The 21492-nt window shown below is 26.7% G+C and overlaps 1 protein-coding gene across 1 annotated transcript; it reads left to right on the top strand.

Annotated features, from left to right (window-relative positions):
- The first annotated feature begins 461 nt into the window (after nucleotides 1–461).
- Nucleotides 462–20630, top strand: LOC145830072 (clathrin heavy chain 1-like). The gene is made up of 33 exons (XM_082937958.1): nucleotides 462–547; nucleotides 1413–1620; nucleotides 2429–2578; nucleotides 3395–3467; nucleotides 4722–4881; nucleotides 5207–5371; nucleotides 5643–5816; nucleotides 5916–6113; nucleotides 7443–7550; nucleotides 7756–7944; nucleotides 8247–8429; nucleotides 8547–8684; nucleotides 8970–9191; nucleotides 9678–9801; nucleotides 10984–11129; nucleotides 11446–11589; nucleotides 11748–11890; nucleotides 12104–12338; nucleotides 12480–12602; nucleotides 12951–13096; nucleotides 15128–15311; nucleotides 15934–16126; nucleotides 16240–16397; nucleotides 16867–17031; nucleotides 17137–17244; nucleotides 17393–17560; nucleotides 17775–17924; nucleotides 18240–18431; nucleotides 18787–18894; nucleotides 19032–19145; nucleotides 19372–19593; nucleotides 19883–19964; nucleotides 20071–20630. The coding sequence occupies exons 1-33, from the start codon at nucleotides 506–508 to the stop codon at nucleotides 20241–20243; spliced, it is 5088 nt and encodes a 1695-aa protein (XP_082794084.1). The 5' UTR covers nucleotides 462–505; the 3' UTR covers nucleotides 20244–20630.
- Nucleotides 20631–21492: the final 862 nt, after the last annotated feature.

Raw genomic sequence — 21492 nt, 5'->3', positions numbered from 1 at the left:
CTCATGGTAATTTTAAGATTTCAGAAAATCTAAGGCCAGTTTTTTGTTTCTACATTATGTATGAGATTTAGTTGATTTATTTTTAATATTTTGTTATTTTATAACAAATTTTGTAGAAGAACTTCATTTGAATTGATTTTAAAAATGAACTTTTTTTATTAAGTATACAAGAACTCAGGATGACTCATGACAATTTAAGGACATTCAGGACAGTTATTGATCACTCAGGACAGTTTATTTGACTAAAAAAGTTACAACCTGTGTAAATATTTAATGAAAAATAACTTTCATTATGTGGGTAGATGTACAATTTTTGTTGGTTAATTTAACAAATGCAGTACTTTTGTGATGTTTAGATGCTTTAAAACTATTATTTTTATTTATAAAATAATTTTTTATCATTCATATTGATACTAAATTGTTTACAAATATTTTTACTAAACTTGACTTCAAAAATAACTAGAACAGAAGTAAATTATATAAAAAATTTCATAAATAACTGAAAATGGCTCAGCAGTTGCCAATAAAATTTCAAGAACATGTTCAAGTAAGTTCAGTTTTATTTGAATGCATATTTTTATGTTTAAGCTTTTAAGCTAGTTATGAAGGTAAGTAAATATATGATTATTTACATTAAAACAAAAAAATAACTTATATTTTTCAGTGTTACATTCTTCTTTAAAATATAAGTACTATGGTTGAAATCATTTATATTATTTTCCTTTTAGTAAAAAACACTGTGTAAAAACTAATTTTAGATTAGTTAATAAGTTTATAGTTTTTTTTAGCACAAAGATTATTTATTATAATATTTTTTTTTAGTTTGATAAATAAAAATGACAAAGTTGATAAAAAATCTAAATATTTTATCTTATAAATTATAATAAACATTATTTATAGTAAAGTTATATTTTATTTGTTTTTTAAATGGAAGAGTATAAATAGTTATAAAATTTCTAATATTTCTTTCTTCAGTAAATTTAAGTTTGTATTTTACAATATGCAAGTTTTAATAAAAATTTAAGCCATTGTTAAAAATTTTTACTGTTACATAACTTTAACTTTATAACATATTGTTTTTATGTTTATTTAAATTAGAAAGAGTTGTAAAAACTTAACTTAGTACTAAGTTTTTTTTTTTGTTGATTTAAAATAAAAAATTGATATTAAAAAGTCAATGTCCTGAAGATTTTAATTAGTAAATTTATTGTATACATTTTTACTATTTCCATTTCACAAATTTAATCAAAAGCAAGTTAGATTATAATATAGGTATAATTTTTGTACAAAAGTTAGAAAAAACATTATAATTTTGCTTGCAAATTTTTGCATTTATTTTTTTTTAAATTGAATCTAAAGTCACATAAGTTATAAAAAAACTATTAACAAGTTTGTTTAATGTTTTTAATTAGCTCCAGAACATTGGGATCAATGCAGCTAACATTGGATTTTCTACTCTCACAATGGAATCTGACAAGTACATATGTGTAAGAGAAAAAGTCGGGGAGCAAGCACAAGTAGTTATAATTGACATGGCCGATTCATCAAACCCAATTCGTCGTCCTATTTCTGCTGAATCTGCAATTATGAATCCTGCTAGCAAAGTTATTGCTTTGAAAGGTAGTATATTAAAATTTATAGTTTTAATAAGTACATTGTATTTGCAAAACTTAGTTAATGATGTGTTAGCTGATTAAGTTTTACTAGATATTAGAAAATAACATATTTTATAAGATATATAAATTAAACTCTAATTTTCTGTCTAAAACTTTTGATAAAGAATATCCATCTTTTTATAAGTTTATTTATTTTTGTATAAACTACATTTATTGAAAATTTTATTGTTGGTGAGGTAATAGGTTAGGAGTCTGGTATATCATTATTAAAAGATTGAAACTAAATAATAAAAAAATCTGCAAAAAAAAAACAGTTTACTAATACTTTTTTAAAAGTTTATCTAAAATTTATCACCATTTATTCCTAGGTCATTTTAAACAAGGTTTTTAATAAAATTATGTATTTATATCAATTAGCTTTCAAATGAATTACTTATTAAACAAGAAATATAAAGAGTATCTCATGTAAACTTTGTTTCTAAAGCTTAAAAAAGTTTTAAAAGCATCTTAATTTAATGAGCCTTGTTTTCCAAGAAAATTTTTCAAGAAAACTTTGCAAAGCCTTCCATTTGTTACTAAATAAACTACTTTATGAAACTGACTACATCTTAAAAAATAATCTTTTTATGTTCTCTAAAATTTAGTCTAAGTCTTTAAACCCCAGCCAGAAATTCATCTAGAAGCAAATGTTTTTTTTTTTTTTGCAAAAAAAAAACTTAATTATTGAAAACATTTGTAATATATATTTTATTTTGTACAATTTATAATATCAAATCTAACTTTGGTATTAAATTATATATTTAAATACACAGCTGGCCGAACTTTGCAAATATTTAACATGGAAATGAAATCAAAACTTAAGGCTCACACTATGACAGAAGATGTTGTTTTTTGGAAGTGGATTTCTACTAATATGATAGGAATGGTTACTGATAAATCGGTGTACCATTGGAGTATGGAAGGTTTGATTTTAAATGTTTTAGATAAAACATTTTGTTCAAGTTTATAATAATTTATATGTTGTATACTTTTTACAAAATGTTTTGCCAGATAAAATGTTTATCAATATATATAAAAGGGCACAGGGGGGTTAATAACCTTTTTCACAATTTAGTCTTATTTTATAGAGTTTTAACTAAGCTACAAGTTGCTTTTTACAAATTTTTTAAACCCATAATAATTTTTGGGATATAGCCGGTCAAAGTTGGAGGCAACAACAGGTTTGTTATGTGAGGTGCAAACTAAAACATCAAATAACTAGAAATCAGTAAAAATCTATCTCCTCCTACATTTTTTGAGATAGCTACCTCAAACTTTCAGGAAGTGTTTCTTGTAATATTTATAAAATTCTGTAAGAACAAAATTTAAAAAAATAAAAAAATAAGTTTTATGACATAAAAACAAAAAAAAAACTGTTTTTTTGTTCTAAATGAAAAACTGTTCTAAATACTGCAAGGAACATTTCTTAAAAGTTTTAGGTATTTATCTCAAAAAACGTTAAAGTAGATAGTTTTTTAGTGAAATAGTCTTTTTTTTGCGATTTTAGTTTGCGCTTCCCATAAGGAACCTATTGTTGCCTCCGACTTTGACCTTCTATATCTCAAATATTATTTTGAAATTTTAAAATCTATAAAAAATATATTGTACCTTATTTAAAACTCTATAAAATATAATCAAATTGATAAAAAGTAATTTACCTCCCCCCTATGCCCTTAAAAGATTTTTAATAATAGCTTAATTAGTATATATTTTTTACTTTCAATAAAAAAAATGTTTAGGTGATTCACAAGAGCCTGTTAAGATGTTTGACAAACACACAAGTCTTGCTAGTTGTCAAATAATTAATTATAGGTTTGTATTTAATTAGTATTTTTTCTAGTAATATAAGCAGTATTAACTAGTTTTAATTATAAAGCTTCTTTTGCATGATGTACAGCTCAAAAACTCTTATCGATATTAAACTTTACAAATTTATTTTATCATAGTTAATTTTTATGTTTATTTATGTTATAATAGAATAAAACTTCTTAAAGTTTTTTTAATGTGAGTTTTATTTTCAGTCTAAACACATATAAAATAAGCTAAGTAAAAGCTATGCAATCATTCGATAAATATTTTGATTGTTATCTTTTTTTCTTAAACAACTTAAAATCGATAATTGCTTCTTTTTCAATCGTAATTTTTACATAACAACTAAGCTATCAGATACTTTTTCTTGTTCAATAATTTTAAATAAACTTTTGAAATATCAGCATTCAAAGTTAGACAGTTTCATAGAATCTTTATAGGAGGCGCAAACTAAAAATGCAAAAAGTGCCGTTTCATTATAAATCTATCAACCCTACAATTATTGAGAAATAAAAAAAAAACTCTCAAAATCTTTGAGGGCAATTTTTTTTTTAAATGAACAAAAATAGCTTTTTTTTTAATTTTTGGTCATAAAATTTAAATTATTAAGTAAAAAGAAGTTGTTCTAACAAAAATATATTTTTATTTTTTAATTTTAAGCTAAAAAAAATTTTTTACTTAAAGAAAATAAAATAAAACAATACGGTTGTTTATTGTTCAGTTGAAAGACTAGACTAAGTAAGTTGATAATAATAGCTTAAAAACAGTAAGAGATGACAGATTTCTAAAAATAAATTGTCTTTTTTTGCCTTTATAAGTTCGGTCATTTCATAAAGATACTATTTACCTCTTCGACTTAATACCCTTATATCTAAAATTTGTTTTTGAGTTTTAAGAAATAGTAAAAAACAACTGCTAGCTTAGTTAAAGGTCTATAAAATGAAATCAACTTTAATATTAGTCCCTTACCTCCTATGGTGTTAAAATAAAATCTGTATATACATTGATACTTTTTGAAATATTATTTGTCAAAAGTATATATATTTTTGAAAAAAAAAAACAACCGTAAAGGTTTATGTCTAATATAGTTATACTAAAATTTGATATTTATTTAAAAATATTTGGGCAACTTAAGCTATTTAATAAAAAAAAGTTTCATCTAAAATATTTAACTAAAATAGTCTAAAATAGTCAACTTATAAAAAATTTAAAAGGCAATATCAAAGTAATTTTAAAGATATATAATTTTGTAAACAGAACTGACGCAAAGCAGAAATGGTTGCTGTTGATTGGAATCTCGGCGCAGGCAAATCGTGTTGTTGGTGCAATGCAGTTGTATTCAGTTGACAGAAAAGTAAGCCAGCCAATTGAAGGCCACGCTGCTTCATTTGCTCAACTTAAGTTGGATGGCAACAAGGTGTTAAAATTGTTAATAAGTATAAATTAAAAAACAAATAATTTGCTATTATGTAGATTTAGGTAAAAATAAATATAAAAAAAATAAACACATTCAATTAAACTTTTAATATTTAACTGTTTAAGTTTTATGTGTGTTAAAATTATCCAGTATCTTCAGTAAGTTTAGTAATTCACTGAAGAGCATTTATGGTTTTTATGCTTAGGTTATTTTGTCAAAACTTTTTCTAATCATCATTTGTCTAATAGTTATTTTTCTTAACGTGTTTTTTGAATTTTATATTTGTTAAAAATGATTTTAAAACTCGGTATTTTTTACAACACAGGAAGAATCAACATTGTTTTGTTTTGCGGTAAGAGGGCAACAAGGTGGCAAACTTCACATCATTGAAGTGGGTGCACCAGCCGCAGGCAACCAACCATTTGCTAAAAAAACTGTCGATGTCTTCTTTCCTCCTGAAGCTCAAAACGACTTTCCTGTTGCAATGCAGGTACTGCTAATTTTGGCCTTAAGTTTTAACTGTATTTGTTCAAACAAATGTAAATTATTATAAAGTTTGCTCTTAGTTGAATTAAGATTAATAAAATTTGAATTTTCAAATATTACTAAAAGCTGCTTGGACTACTTGAAAATTTTTGTTTTATGAATGTAGATGTGTTTTTTACTATTTACATAACAAGTTGATTATCTTTTTACATATTTGTTAATCAGATTTTAAATGATAAAATTTTGCTAACATAGCATGTTTAATTAACACAAAGGTGTCAAAGAAGCACAACGTGATATTTGTTGTGACGAAGTATGGTTACATCCACATGTACGACCTCGAAACTGCCGTTTGCATTTTTATGAACCGGATTTCTGCCGACACCATTTTCGTAACGGCTCCTCACGACGCCACATCCGGGCTCATTGGTGTCAACAGGAAAGGACAGGTTCGAAAAATAAACATGATTTACTTAAAGTTATTATAAATGGGTTTATATTTTCAAAAAAATAAAGTTTTATTTCTAAAACATCAAATTAAATTTTAGGTTTTGTCAGTGTCTGTGGACGAAGAAAATGTTGTGCCTTACATCACCAACACGCTGAAGAACACCAACTTGGCGTTGAAGTTTGCTGTTCGCAACAACCTTGCCGGTGCAGAAGATCTTTTTAAAGTTAAGTTCAACCAGCTGTTTGCTTCCGGTAACTACAGTGAAGCAGCTAAAGTTGCTGCAAACGCACCTAAGGTAAGATAAGTCTAATTGTGATTTATAATTATTTTGTAAATTCTATCAAAAACCATATGTAATATTTTACACTGTTTTTAGACTTAAAAAATATCGGTAGTTTATATTCTTTGGCCGTTGTTAACTATTTATTTCTTTTAAGTTAACAAGGTTTATTATAAAGCGTAAAAACACCTTTTGTTGTTAATATTTTTTAGATAAAATTAATAACAAAATTTTAAATTTAAGTTTAATGTATTGATATTGACTGCTCTATATACTTAGGTTAGCAATATAAACTCTTGAAAAACAATTTTCTTTCATTTGTTATGTTTTGACCTTTAAATGTTAAACTGTGTTGCTGTATTTTTCAACTCAAAACAAAACACTTTTTTTGTTTTAAGAAATACTTTTAGATATATTACTTAACTTTTTTTTAGCATTTTAATGGAAAAAAATACAAACACTAAAATATTTGGTGATGAAATGCCAATTAAACTGCTTTTATTACTCAGTACTTTGCACCGGTTGGTATTTACCAAATATTGTTATTTGTTTAAATAAACATTTGTTTATTTGTTCATGATTGTATTGTTTCTTTTGCTGAAAAAAAAAATTGTATACATTTACATAATTATTTAAATAGGTTCAAGTTTTCCATTTGCTAAGCAAAGTTTTAAAGTTTTCAAAGCTAAGCAACTAAGGTATTCAGATTTAGAAATCGATATTTATTTCTTATTCTTTTTAAGAGGTTTAATACTTAATAATTTAAATCTCTACTTAGTTTTAATTCCGTTAAACAAAGTTACATTAAATTGTATGTGTTTTAAGAAAACGCCTACTTAAATTATAACTCAAATTTAATTTTTTTGCAACTATAAACTAACTTTATGATAAACTAAGTTTTTAGTAAATTTCAACTTGATTTCTTTTTGATTTAAATAGCGTTTTTTAAATTTTAAAATTAAATTATTTTTTTAACTTAAAATACCCAAGTTGTTTTAAGAATGACAAGTTATCTTTACTTCAAAACAACAAATTTAAACAATATTAAGTTTTTTAAAACTTAATGTTGACTTTGAGCTATCTAAACTACCAATTTAAAATTTAAAGTAAAGGTTGATACAAATAGTAGTTTTATTGTAAAGCTTGTATATATTTTACGTCTATACTTTGTAAAAAAATGAATAAAAATAGTAAATCCTTTCTTACATTTTTATTTAAAACTGGCATGTTCGAATGGTAATTTAAAAAAGGCCTGTAATATTCAGGAAAAAAAAAATTTCCAACAGCAAAAGGCTTAGTTTTTTTAAAATTTTTCAATTGATTTATTTAGTTTTCTTCAAACAGGGAATATTACGTACAAGCGAGACGATCCAAATGTTTCTAACTGTAAAGGCACAGCCTGGTCAAAATACTCCACCGCTTCTTCAATACTTTGGTATACTGCTTGACCAGGTGGTTATTTACTATAAATCGACCTTTTGTTTATTGATTGTACTTGAATTTGATTATTTTAAAGTTACTGTATTTAGTTTTTACACTCCATATACTTGTTTAATGTTACTTATTAAATAAATATATCTTTAGTTAAAGTTGAAATACTTTTAAGATATTTAGACACATGCATAGCTTATTCTAAAATGTTTACTTACATTATAAGGGAAAACTTAACAAACTTGAGTCTTTGGAACTGTGCAAACCAGTTTTGGCACAAAACAGAAAGCAATTAATGGAGAAATGGCTGAAAGAGGAGAAATTAGAGTGCTCAGAAGAACTTGGTGATCTTGTCAAGCCTATTGATTCTACACTTGCTCTTTCCATCTATCTTAGAGCTAACATACCAAACAAGGTAATATCGGTTATGTTAGATTTTAGCTTTTCAATTATGTACTTGGTTTTATAAAATGCTTTGAGTTTCTCATTTTTTAGTTTTTAATACTATTACTAATAAACATTATCTAATAATGTCTAAAAATTTACACTAAAGCATTATTATTATTTATTATAAGAACTGCCAAAAACTTGTTGACTAAATAGAGCATCTGAACATATATTTGATTTTTACTAAGGTTTCTCAGCTAGATTTTCGTCTTATTTGTAGTATTATGTTTGTGTTTTAAAAATTAGTAGTTGAAATAAAATTAATGGCAGGTAATTATGTGTTTTGCTGAGACACGCCAGTTCCAAAAAATAGTGTTGTATGCGAAGAAAGTAGGATACCAACCGGACTACGTTTTCCTGTTGAGAAATGTCATGAGAATCAGTGCTGATACTGGTAAAGAGTTCGCAATGATGTTGGTCCAAGATGAAGAACCGCTCGCTGATGTTGCTCAAGTATGCTATTATTCAAAAGATACTAAAAACATAATAATTTATTTAATATCAGTATATATTCAATTGAATAGAGTTATTCTCTGCTGCTACACAGTTTAAAATAATTATGTAAAACAGATAGTTGACGTTTTCATGGAACAAAACTTGATTCAACAATGTACAGCATTTTTGTTAGACGCATTAAAAAACAACAGACCTTCTGAAGGTGCATTGCAAACAAGACTGCTTGAAATGAATCTGATGCATTTTCCGCAAGTAAGTTTTTTTTTTGATAAATTAGTCAGTTCTAAAATTTAATAGATGTTTATATATGATTTTAGTTTAAACTAGTTCAATATGTACTATCATTTTTTAAAAAGTTGTATTTTTGTATAATTACTATTATTCTTTACATTTATTACTATTCTTTACAAACATACTAAACCTCTTATATTATAAACACCCATAACTTTCACATAGTTTATTTGTGAAATTTTATTGATTTTAAGTTAATAAGTAATTTCTGTTTTACTTAACTTCGTAAAATAAATTTTTGAACAGGTCGCTGATGCAATTCTGGGCAACCAAATGTTCACACATTACGACAAAGCACACGTGGCACAGTTGTGTGAAAAAGCGGGCTTGTTGCAGAGGGCACTGGAACATTACACCGATTTGTATGACATTCAACGTGCCATCATTCATACGCACCTTCTCAATCAAGATTTCCTTGTTAACTACTTCGGATCACTTAGTGTTGATGATTCTCTGGAATGTATTAAGGTCAATATCATTTAGATACTGTTTTTTCAACATCTTATATTTCTTATATTTTTTTTAATTATTAACTTTTTCGTCTTCGATCCCGGTATCATGTTTAGTATTTACACCAAGATTGTCTAACTCCGGGTTGGTTATGATCTGTCAAGTAGAAATACACGGCCCACATATTATTTTTAAACAAATATTTTCTTCAAATTCAACCTAAGTTATATTTTTTAAATGTGATGTTCATTTGGTCATTAATAAGCTATGGTGATATTTGTTAGTAACTTAAGTGTAAGTATACTATTGTTTATATGACAAAAGAAAATACATAGGAAAAAATATGGCGTATTGTGAAGGAATGTTTACTAAATACATTTCAAATAAAAGAGTAATAACCTTTGGTCCAAATTTGAGTTATTCATAATTAAAACACAAAATAAACGATTTGTTATTTTTAATCTTGTTTTACGTTTTTCAAAACTTATATTTATACAAATTTAGGCTATGCTGAAAGCGAACATTCGTCAAAATTTACAAATCTGTGTAAAAGTAGCAACTAAATACCACGAACAACTGGGAACTGATAAGCTTATTGAAATATTCGAATCATTTAAAAGTTTTGAAGGCAAGTGTATATGAGTTGTTGCTTATTGTTTTTGTTAATTAAAATTAACCTTTATTTTTTCACTTAAATTATAATAATAAAATTAGTATTTATACATGAAACGTATGTTTTGATGAGTTTATAATTTTTTGTTAAGTTTGTTTATTTATATTTATGTTACAATACTCTATTTAATGTCAATAATGCTTATGCAGTATAAATAAAATTTCATGAATACAGTAGACTACCGCTTAAGTACGCACTTTTTTTGGTACGCATCACGCCTTAAGTACGCACTTATCAAGAAAGGTAGAATGGCCAACCTGCTGAGTTAGCCTAAGACTTTCACAAATTTTAAACTAGAGTGAGTAATCCTGAGTAGTCTAAGTGGCCAATTGTGACAGTCCTGTTGTTAAATGTTAATAAACTAAATGCTTATGTAGTGGTTGCAGAAAAGTGAAAAGAATAATGATATTTGAGCTGTAATGCTATTAAATTAATAAATCTTGATGACAAAGCTAAAAAAACTTACAAATACAACATAGTTAAGTCATAACTTAATTTAAATGTACAAACATTGATGTTTTCAAAATGTTTGGTAAACACAATGTAGTTTGGTACTTTACTTCTAACAAAACAAAATATGGCTTATTATTCTTTTTTATACCATTGACTGACATTGACTTTCTATATTAATAGTATGTATTAATTATGTAGAAACTTTTTATAGACAAAATAAATCTTTTTAAAGTCTAATAAAAAGTTTTGCAGATTAGAATTGTGTATTAAATGTTATTTAAAATAAAAAGACTTGTTTATTTGGCTTAATTATTTGGTGGCTAGTTGTAAGAAAGAAAACAAACAACTAAAGTTCATATTATACTATGTCTTCAAAAAGTACGCACTACCCGTGCTAAGTACGCACTTTTTGGTCGGGTTCAATTTGCGTACTTAAGCGGTAGTGTACTGTATAATATTTGTCTCTAAATTTAAGTTTTGAAGCTATTATTTCCGGTCTTCAAGTTTATTGTGTTTGGTAAAATATGATTAAAAACATTCAATTACTAACCTAAGCACTATTTAGTTATTATATTTTAAATCTTTTGATTGTTTAGAAATTGACCTAAAACGTTTTATGTTTAAATGTATTCTGTAATTTGAAAGAATCGGGTGCAACAAGTATTAAATACGCGATTTTTACAGGTTTATTCTACTTTCTTGGATCTATTGTTAACTTCAGCCAAGAGGCAGATGTGCATTTCAAGTATATACAATCTGCTTGTAAAACCGGCCAAATCAAAGAAGTTGAACGAATTTGTAGAGAGTCAAACTGCTATGATCCAGATAAGGTATTTAAATAACAGTATTTAAAATAATTTTGTACACTATTTACAAAAAATAACTGCAGGTTGAAAAAAACGTTTTTAATATATACTACTGTATAACTTAAGTTTAAAATTGAAATATGTTTTTAATTTATAAAATAATTAAATTGTCTTTATTAATTGAAGTTATGCTTGATATGGGTCAACTAAAAACTCAGATACTACCTCCTGTTTCTTAACTAAATTAATACATTTAAAAGTTAAAAAGTTTGTAGAAAGCTACAACATTTAATTGTTTTATTTTCAATGTAAAATTCACACTTAACAACGTTAATAACAGGTTAAGAACTTTCTGAAAGAAGCAAAACTCACAGATCAGCTTCCTTTAATCATTGTTTGTGACAGATTTGATTTTGTACATGACCTTGTACTTTATTTGTACAGAAATAACATCCCAAAGTATATTGAAATTTATGTACAAAAGGTTTGTTTATGGAATCTTATAGACTTTTTTTTTTAATGTTTATATATACATTGTTACTATTAACTTTTATTTTATTAGTTTTCATAGTAAACTAATATGATAGATAAAAAACTACGTTATAAATATTAAAGAAAAATTTTTTTTTTTTTTATTATCAGGTAAATCCTTCTCGTTTGCCAGTCGTCGTTGGTGGTTTGTTGGATGTAGATTGTCAAGAAGACACTATCAAGAATCTCATCATGGTTGTCAAGGGCCAGTTCTCCACGGATGAACTTGTAGAAGAAGTTGAAAAAAGAAACAGGTAATACTATGTAAACTGTGTAAGGGTCTGACTATGAATCATAAATTTAGATGCAAAGTTAATATGATTTGTATGAAAGATTTTATATGAAATTTTATATGAAATATAAACGAAAAGTGTAGTTAAACTAAACATTGTACGACAATTCAATAATTTATTAAATAGAATAGTGTAATTATGAGTTTTCAAACCGAGTAATGTCTTGATTTAAAGATTGAAGCTGTTACTTCAGTGGCTGGAAAACCGTATTCGCGAAGGATGTGAGGAGCCTGCCACTCACAACGCCCTCGCCAAAATCTACATTGACAGCAACAACAATCCTGAACGGTTCCTGCGTGAGAACCCGCACTATGATAGCAAAGTGGTTGGCAAGTATTGTGAAAAGCGCGACCCCCACATGGCTTGCGTGTGCTATGAAAGGGGGCAGTGTGATGATGAGCTCATTAATGTTTGTTTTCATTTTTATTGTTATATTTAGTTTAATTCTTTTACAGTTATAGTAGAAAAACTAGGGATAATGATTTAAATACATTAATTGCAAAAAACTATAAGCCGTTAATAATAATAAAGCTTATTAAAAAATCAACAGTTATGCAACGAAAATTCTCTTTTCAAGTCTGAAGCCAGGTACCTTGTTAAAAGGAAGGATAGTGAGTTATGGGAAAAAGTTTTAGTTGAAACTAATACTCATAGGAGACAACTTATTGACCAGGTAAAAAAAAAGAAGCTTTTGTTTAGTTCATACCTTTACAAAATATAATAAATTAAAGTTCCATTGTTGATTAATTTCATAACTTAGTTAATTTATTAAAAAAAAAAACAAAGTATAGCTAGTATTTATTTAGTAGAAGTTAATGCTTTTTGTTATTGTTTAGCTTTAAATAAAAATATTTATTTCAAATTTTTAAATTTAAAGTATAAATATTAAAAAAAATGTGATAAAAGTTTAGGTTTGCATCTTATTTTGGTATTGTTTTTAACAGTGAATCAATAATAAAATAAAAAATGATCATTCACTGTGTATAGTGCTTGTATTTGGTACAATAGAATCGTTTTTCAGGTTGTACAAACAGCATTGGGTGAAGCACAGGACCCTGATGAGATTTCTGTGGCAGTTAAGTCTTTCATGGCTGCAGATTTGCCTAAGGAACTTATTGAATTGCTTGAAAAGATTGTCATTGATGGAACAATGTTTAGTGATCACAGGTTTAAAATTTAAAGATGATTGAATATTTAGGTATTTCAAAATATGGCATGTGGTAAATATAAATTACTAGACTATTTAAATGTTCACATACTTTTTGTACGATAAGGAAAAAAATAGGTAGCTTAATCTATAATATTCAATGGAGATTAAGTTTATCAATACCAACTATACATCAGGGTTGCCACTCGGTCAGGAAAAGTCAGGAAAATTAAAAAAAAAAAGACAAAAGTCAGGAAAAAATGGGGGGTTTTGAAAAAAAGTCAGGAAAAGTCAGGAAATTTGATAAAATTAAAAAAAAAAAGCCAGATTTTGTTATTTTAAGTTTACAGAATTCCTTGTTTTCCAAAGCCTTCAAATGGTAAAAATTAATTAAAAGTCCTTTAAAGTCAGAAAAAATTTCCAAAATTTTCCTAGAAATTGACAAAAATATTTAATTTTATTTCCGATGCCTTCATCTGGTATAAATTAGAAAATATCCTTTATAAAACTGCAATAATTTTCTATTAACATATTAAACAAGTACCCTACTTGAACAAGCAGATTTTGTAAGCTTTTTAGTATTGATGGTTTGTAGCAAGGACACTTCCAAAGTGAAACTGTGGTATATTATATACACAAAAGTTTTCTAGCATAATTTTAGAATCTAAGTGTATTTTGTTTAAGTAAATAATTGAGTTCTTTATAACTAAGCAGTTAGTTTAGTATTTTTTGTAACAAGTTAATGTGTATATTTAACATCTTTATATGTTTTCAAAGTTGTTTAAATTTATTAAAAAAAGTTATAAGAGAGGTATATGCCAAGATTAAATTTATTTATTATTTGTATTTTTTGTAGAGTAACTTAGGTTTTTAAAGTAAATAAGAGTATATTTAATTGTTACAAATTTTATACTAAATGATAAGAGGAAATATTTTATACAACAGATATATAGTTCACTTTTTTGTGTCTATTTTTTACAGTTACTTAAGTATATTCTTTTTTACTTGGTTTTTAATTTAAAGATTCTATATTAAATAGTTTGGGTAGTATTTTATTAAACTAAGTAAACAATTTATATAAGTAAAACATGTTTTAAGTAAATACTTTTTATTACTAGATATTTAAAACTTCTAGGTTGTTTTACAACTTATATGCTAAGTCTGACTAAAGTTTACTTTTTTAGTTAGATAAATGGCTTATTACTGGTAGAGAGTAAATTTATTTTTCGTATTAAGGTGTTAGATTAGAATTATTTGTACAGAAAACTATTACTTTATGTATTGGGTTTTCAAACTCTGACTAACCATTGTTTTTTTTTTAGATCAGTATTTAATAGTTTTTTTATATTTTAATTATGCCAAAGTTTACATATTCTAAAAATTTGTGTTCTTTATTGTTTTAAGGTTCAACTGTAAAAATTTGTTATTGTTTTAAGATTTTAGTTGTGAAAGTTTGTTATTAATTCAAGGTTTTAATTGTAAAAGTTCCTTATATGTCGTTAGTTTATTTAGATACATTCATGCTAGTAAATGCAAAAAAAAATGTGTCTTTTTTCAGACAAGCTGTGTTTTTAAGGTAATAACATAAGTATTTTGCTGATAGAGCTGTTTATTACAAACATCAATCATACACAGATGGTTTAAGTGATGTACTGGAAGTTTGATGATAGAATTCATAAAAAAAACTGTTGTTTTTAACCTGTATTAAAATTAGATTGAAAGCTTTATATAGTTTCAAGTGTTAGATTATGTATTTTAGAATAAGTTTAATTTAAGAGTTTGATTTATAAAAGTCAGGAAAATTTTGGTAAACAGTCAGGAAAAAGTCTGGAAATTTTTCTCAGCTTGATGAGTGGCAACCATGATACATATACTTTAAGTTTAATGCTACTAAGTCAAGGTTTAACTACTTATAAGTTTAAAGGTATTGTTAATATTTAAAATTGTTTAAACTTTTTTTTACTTTCGTAATGCATGATTTGCTTTATATAACGCTTATGACTTAACTTGATCAGTTTGAACTTACTTTTTCAATTTGTGTTGTTCAACAGAAACTTGCAAAACTTGCTCATTCTGACTGCAATCAAGGCAGACCAGTCAAGAGTTATGGACTACATCACTCAGTTAGACAATTACGATGCCCCTGACATAGCAAACATCGCTATACAATCTAATCTTTTTGAAGAGGCTTTTGCAATCTTCAACAAATTTGATGTCAATTCGTCTGCAATAAGCGTTAGTATTGCTAAATTTAATTTCTCAACTTTACTGTTTGTACATTTTTAAATTATCTGTCGTATAAAACTTTGTTCAGAATTATAAAATTAATTATGGCTTTATAAAAACTGAATTAAACATTAAGATAGTTCTATGAAAGTTATAAAACAACTTAAGTTTTAAATTTCTTTAAAACTATATGTTTGTATTTTATATAATTTATGTATGAGTATATTTATGTCTAGAATATAATATGCAAACTAATTTCTGTAAAACCAATGAAAAATGAGTATATGTCAGTGTTCAAATGATTTTTTATAAAATTAGTATTCAAATAAACTATTAAAAATAAAAATATCCATAACAAACTAAATTAACTTTAATACAATAGATATTTTATTACATTGATGTTTCTTAAAACAAACTAATGTTATTTTTTAAACACTGTGCAGTAAAATAAAGTTTAAAGTATATAGTCACTGACATTCCTTCAACAGTGTTTTAACACGTTTTTTTACGAGCTTAATGTAAATATTATATTGATAATCTATCTTCAATGAATCACTTGAACTTTGCATACATATCACGTATACACTATACAGCTACCTTTTTAGGCTAAAACAAGTACTGCTTCGAACAGGTGTTGATCGATCACGTGAAAAATTTAGACCGCGCTTACGAGTTTGCCGAGCGATGCAACGAGCCGGGTGTTTGGAGCCAGCTGGCAAGAGCGCAGCTGAACAGCGGCATGGTGAAAGAAGCGATCGATTCTTACATCAAAGCTGACGATCCCTCGTCCTACATGGAGGTCGTGGATGTCTCCTCCAAATCTGGTTTGTTTCAGCGATAGTTTGATTCAGTTTAGTAAGATCTTAGTAATTATTAGAATAGTTACCAACATGTATTATTTTGCATATATTAACATTATGAAAACTTAAAAAAATAGAAAATTGGGAGGACTTAGTCAGATACCTGCAAATGGCTAGAAAGAAAGCTCGTGAATCTTACGTTGAAACTGAACTTGTATTTGCTTTTGCTAAAACTAATCGCCTTGCTGATCTTGAAGAGTTCATTTCTGGCCCTAACAATGCCAATATTCAACAAGTAATTGTTGTTAATAAACAAATTCTAATTTATCTTAAAACAATATTGTTTTTAGTTTGTGGTATAAATTTAAAAAATAGAATTTAGATATTAAAACTAGTTATAGAAAAAGTTTTGATGTAAAGAATAATAAACTATTTTAAATATTTAATTTTTATAACAAATTAAAACATTAATAGTAAAAAACAATTATTAGTAATGTATAAATTTAATTAAGTCCTGTCATCCTAATAAAGGTTGGATAAATTAACATTAAAAGATCTATGTTTTACAGACCTTTGATTTTTAATATATTCATTTAGTAATCTTTAAATAGTTTGTATGTCATTTAGTAATCTTTAAATAGTTTGTATGTAGTTGATTATTATAAAAAGCATGTTTGCCTAAAAATATATAAAAAAAGAAAATTTAATAAAAGAAACGTTTGGATTTGCTAAAAATAAAGAACAATTGTTATTTCGAACAACAGGTTGGAGATAGATGCTTCAACGAGCAGATGTATGAAGCAGCTAAGATTCTTTTCAACAATATTTCCAACTTCGCACGACTCGCTTCAACAGTGGTGCATCTCGGAGAATTCCAGAATGCTGTAGATGCTGCAAGAAAGGCAAACTCCACAAGGACTTGGAAAGAAGTATGTATATTTTGAATGAAATGGCTATGTTTCGCTTAACAATAAATTTTAGTTTGAGTAAAAAAAAATCTATTAATATCTTAAACACTGAACATGTTATTACAGGTGTGTTTTGCTTGTGTTGACTCTGAAGAATTTAGAATGGCACAAAACTGCGGTCTTCACATAGTTGTTCATGCTGATGAACTGGAAGAACTTATTGGTTACTATGAGGTTAATTTTGTATATTGCATGCACTTGAAATTTTTATAAAATGTACTAAAGTAGGGTTATTGAAATGTATTTAGATTTCAACGATAGTTAACTCTGTCAAAATTAGAGCATTTTAATGTTGTAAATCAACAAATTTATGATTTTTTAGCAACGCGGTTATTTCGAGGAGCTGATCAACTTGTTAGAAGCTGGGTTGGGATTGGAACGTGCCCACATGGGAATGTTCACTGAACTCGCTATTTTGTACTCCAAATACAAACCCAACAAGATGAGAGAACATCTCGAGCTTTTCTGGTCTCGCGTCAACATCCCTAAAGTTAGCTTTGGCTTGTGCAATATAAAATTGTTTACTTGCAAATGTTATTTTTTCAATTAAGTTTGTTAAACATTATAGCAATTTGAAACTTTATTACTTAACTACATCTACGAGATTTTATTTAAAAAAAGGTTATATATGTGTTTAATAAAAATAAAATATAAGCTATTGTTTTGTGTTTTTACAGTCTTACTTAGTTGATTTTTACAATTAGGTTCTTCGAGCAGCAGAACAAGCTCATTTGTGGTCAGAACTGGTGTTTTTGTATGACAAATATGAAGAATACGACAATGCAGTCGTCACCATGATGTCCCACCCTACTGATGCTTGGAAGGAAGGTCAATATAAAGATATTGTCACCAAGGTTTTGTTATAGTTTTTTTTTTATAATACTAATCGCATTATCAAAATATTGTTTTTAGGTACGCACAAATTAAGTGTAAACCACTAGATTTTCTTAGCTAAATTGTGTTTTTAATATTAACTTTTTAGATGGTAATTGTCTCTTTTATACGCAAAAATAGCTAATTTTATATAATATATGTCAATAAATTAAAAAAAACTTTAAAGTATTAACTACAACATAGCTATTTTTAATGTTTAGCTGGTTAATAAAAGCTAATTTTATAACACAAACAATTGCTGAAATTATTAAGTTAACATACATTGTCATAAACAGGTAGCAAACATCGAGTTGTATTACAAATCGTTGAAATTTTACTTGGATTACAAACCGATGTTGATTAATGATTTGCTAACTGTTCTGACACCTCGTATGGACCACACCAGAGCTGTTTCGTTTTTCAGAAAGCTCAACAGGATGGCACTCGTGAAACCTTATCTCAGATCAGTGCAATCTCACAATAACAAGGTTATTATCATATTTTTAGATATACTTGCCTGATACTTCGATATTCTACTATTGATTAATATATTTATTTATTTAATTAAAAGTTGAAAAGTATTAAAAAAAAGGTAGTAATTTTGTTAATTTTATTTTAGCTATTAACACTACCTTATAGTAAAATAGAAATTTATACCAGTTTATGATTTAAACAAAGCATAAATATTCATGAATACGTGTTATGTTAAATTTTAAAAAATTTAATGTTAAAAAACTTGTACATAACCTTTATTTTATACCTAATTGATATACATTTCAAGTTCAGTCATTCTTTGAAGTAAGAATGTTTCGATGTTAGCTGTTAATGTGTAAATATTTACAGGCAATTAATGAAGCATTGAATGATTTGTTGATCGAAGAGGAAGATTACAGCGGATTGAGAAACTCCATTGACGCTTATGACAATTTTGATACCATTATGCTTGCTCAAGTAATATTATACTAATATTTTTTATATTTATTAAACGTTTTTATTTGCTTAATTTTGAATGTTTTATTGTTTTATTATTACGATATTTACGAATTTTTATTAAAAAAAAATAACAAAATAATTTTTATTACAAACAGCGTTTGGAGAAGCACGAGTTAATTGAATTCAGGCGAATTGCCGCGTATTTGTACAAAGGAAACAATAGATGGAAGCAATCGGTTGAATTGTGCAAGAAAGATCTTCTCTACAAGGTTTTTTACTCTAAACTTATAAATTTTTTCAAATTTTTATTTTTTTATTATAAAACAGACGTAGTAAAAGTTTTTATAAATAAGAAAATGCATGCCATAATACAAACAAGTAGGCATTAAACTTAATTTTCCTAATTAGTTTATACGAAAATTTCTAGTCCAATCAAATCACAAGTATAAATTCAATTATATTGATGTGCTTTTTGTTAGTAAAAATAATATCCAGGACGCAATGATTTACGCCGGCGAGTCACGTGACACTGAGTTGGCCGAGGAGCTGCTCGATTGGTTCCTGGAGAAGGGAAGGTACGAGTGCTTCAGCGCCGGACTGTATTCTTGCTACGACCTTGTCAGATTGGACGTGGTCATGTTCCAGGCTTGGAAGTACGGAATTAGCGATCTTGCCATGCCATACTACATTCAGTGCGCGAGAGAGTTGCAAGAAAAAGTTATTTTCTAAATTATATTTTACTCTTTTAATGTCAAATTGTTTATTGTTGTAGAACAGTATTGTCTTCAGTCTACTTTGCATAGAAAACATAGTCTTTTTACGTAAAAATTTTAATACATAAGTACTATAAAAATTTATTTTTAAACATGCTGTTTAATTTAAAATTAAGCGCTTCTATGTTTTAGAAAATCTTGTAGTCAAATTTTACTTAATTGTCAAAAAAGTAATTGATATATGAAAAATGACTAAAAAGCCGACAATATAACTAAATACTGATATTATGCAGGTTGAAAAGCTTGAAAAAGCCGAAAGTTCACGAAAAGAAGTAGAAGAAAATACAGAGCAGCAACCGCAGCCTATCGTATACGGTTAGCTGTTTATTTTCAGCATTGTTTTATTTTTTTATTAGTTTCAACGGCTTTCAATTTATCACAAGTAATTACTTGAGTGTAAACAAAAACAAATTGGTTACAGACAACCCCACCCTGATGATAACTTCGGGTCCGGCGGGGTATGGGGGTCAACCGGTTGGGTTCAATCCCAACGCCGGGATGCCCCCTAACATGCAGATGGGAATGGGCGGCATGAACATGGCGTCGGGCGTGCCTCCCCAAAATCCTGCCGGTGGTTTCAACTTTGGAATGTAGAGCTTCACTTTTCCAAACATTTTATTTGCTTTTAATGATTAATGATGATAATTTTTCCAATAGTTTACTTTTATGCATATTTTAAACATGAATGCATCTTGTTAATTATGATGTTTTGAACTTTGCATCAATTTATTTACATATATTTTATTCAAATTCAGTTTACCTTAATTTTTTACTTGCTTGGTTTTTTCGACATTATTTAAAAAATAAAACTTTCCATCTATAGTATACGTACCATAATTTATTAACATTACACAAAAAAGAGCAGTAAATAAAAGATTGATATAGTCTATTTACAATTTTTTTTCTGATAAATTTAAGCTACAGTAAATTTCTATTAGATTAAAAATAATATAAGCTGTATGTTAAAATTGCATGGTAGTACTTAGTAACATTTCTGTTGTGATTTCATATTTATTATCATCATTAAATTTTTATCAACGACTTATTGTTACTAATATTTGACAATGCTTTTTCTTCACATTAAGTATACTATTGAATAACTTAAATACTAAAACTAGTTAATTTAGTAAATTTAACTAATTTTTTTTTTAATTAAAGTTCCTTAGTAAAAACAGTTGCCTTTAATGATACTGTTGTATTTCACCATGCTTTAAGTTAATATCAATTCCTTCGTGCACGAGAAAAAATGGTGTGAGTAGAAGGATAAAATATGTTGTAAAGATTGATACAATAAGCTATACTAATTTAACTAATATGTGTAACTTGCATTTATTTTTTAAATAGTAGAAGAAATGTAAAATATTTACAGTTCAGCAGCGTTCTATCTTCCTACTCATAAATTAACTAGTCGGATTCAAAACTATTACAAAATAGTCAATTTGAATATAGTATTAAGGTTATAAATGTTTTAAGTGTATAGTTTTGTTTTAAGTCTATGTAGTAAACACAAATTAAGAAATAATTTTAACGTCACTTGTCTATAAAATAGTTGTAGTACTTTTATTTTAAAATATCTGTACTAAAAATGTCCGAGCTTTTCTGACACAACCATGTACTTTTTGTTTAATTCGTTAATGGAATTTTAAAGATTTTTTCGTTAACTTATACCTGTTTTAGTACATCCTATCATAAACCTTTTTTTATTGTAGTGAGTACTCATCGATATATTTGTTGAACAATAACTAGAAAATTTTATTAACTTTTTTAAGATTCTTATAGTTCATGATTTTTTATGGATTAAAGTGTAACCTTAAGTATTAGGATATAACTTTGAAAATTTTGT

This window comes from Thalia democratica, chromosome 2 (assembly GCF_965202585.1).
Source record: "Thalia democratica chromosome 2, ktThaDemo2.hap1.1, whole genome shotgun sequence".
Lineage (NCBI taxonomy): Eukaryota > Metazoa > Chordata > Thaliacea > Salpida > Salpidae > Thalia > Thalia democratica.
Note: the sequence above shows the minus strand (reverse complement) of the source record. Positions and strands in the feature narration are given on the sequence as shown.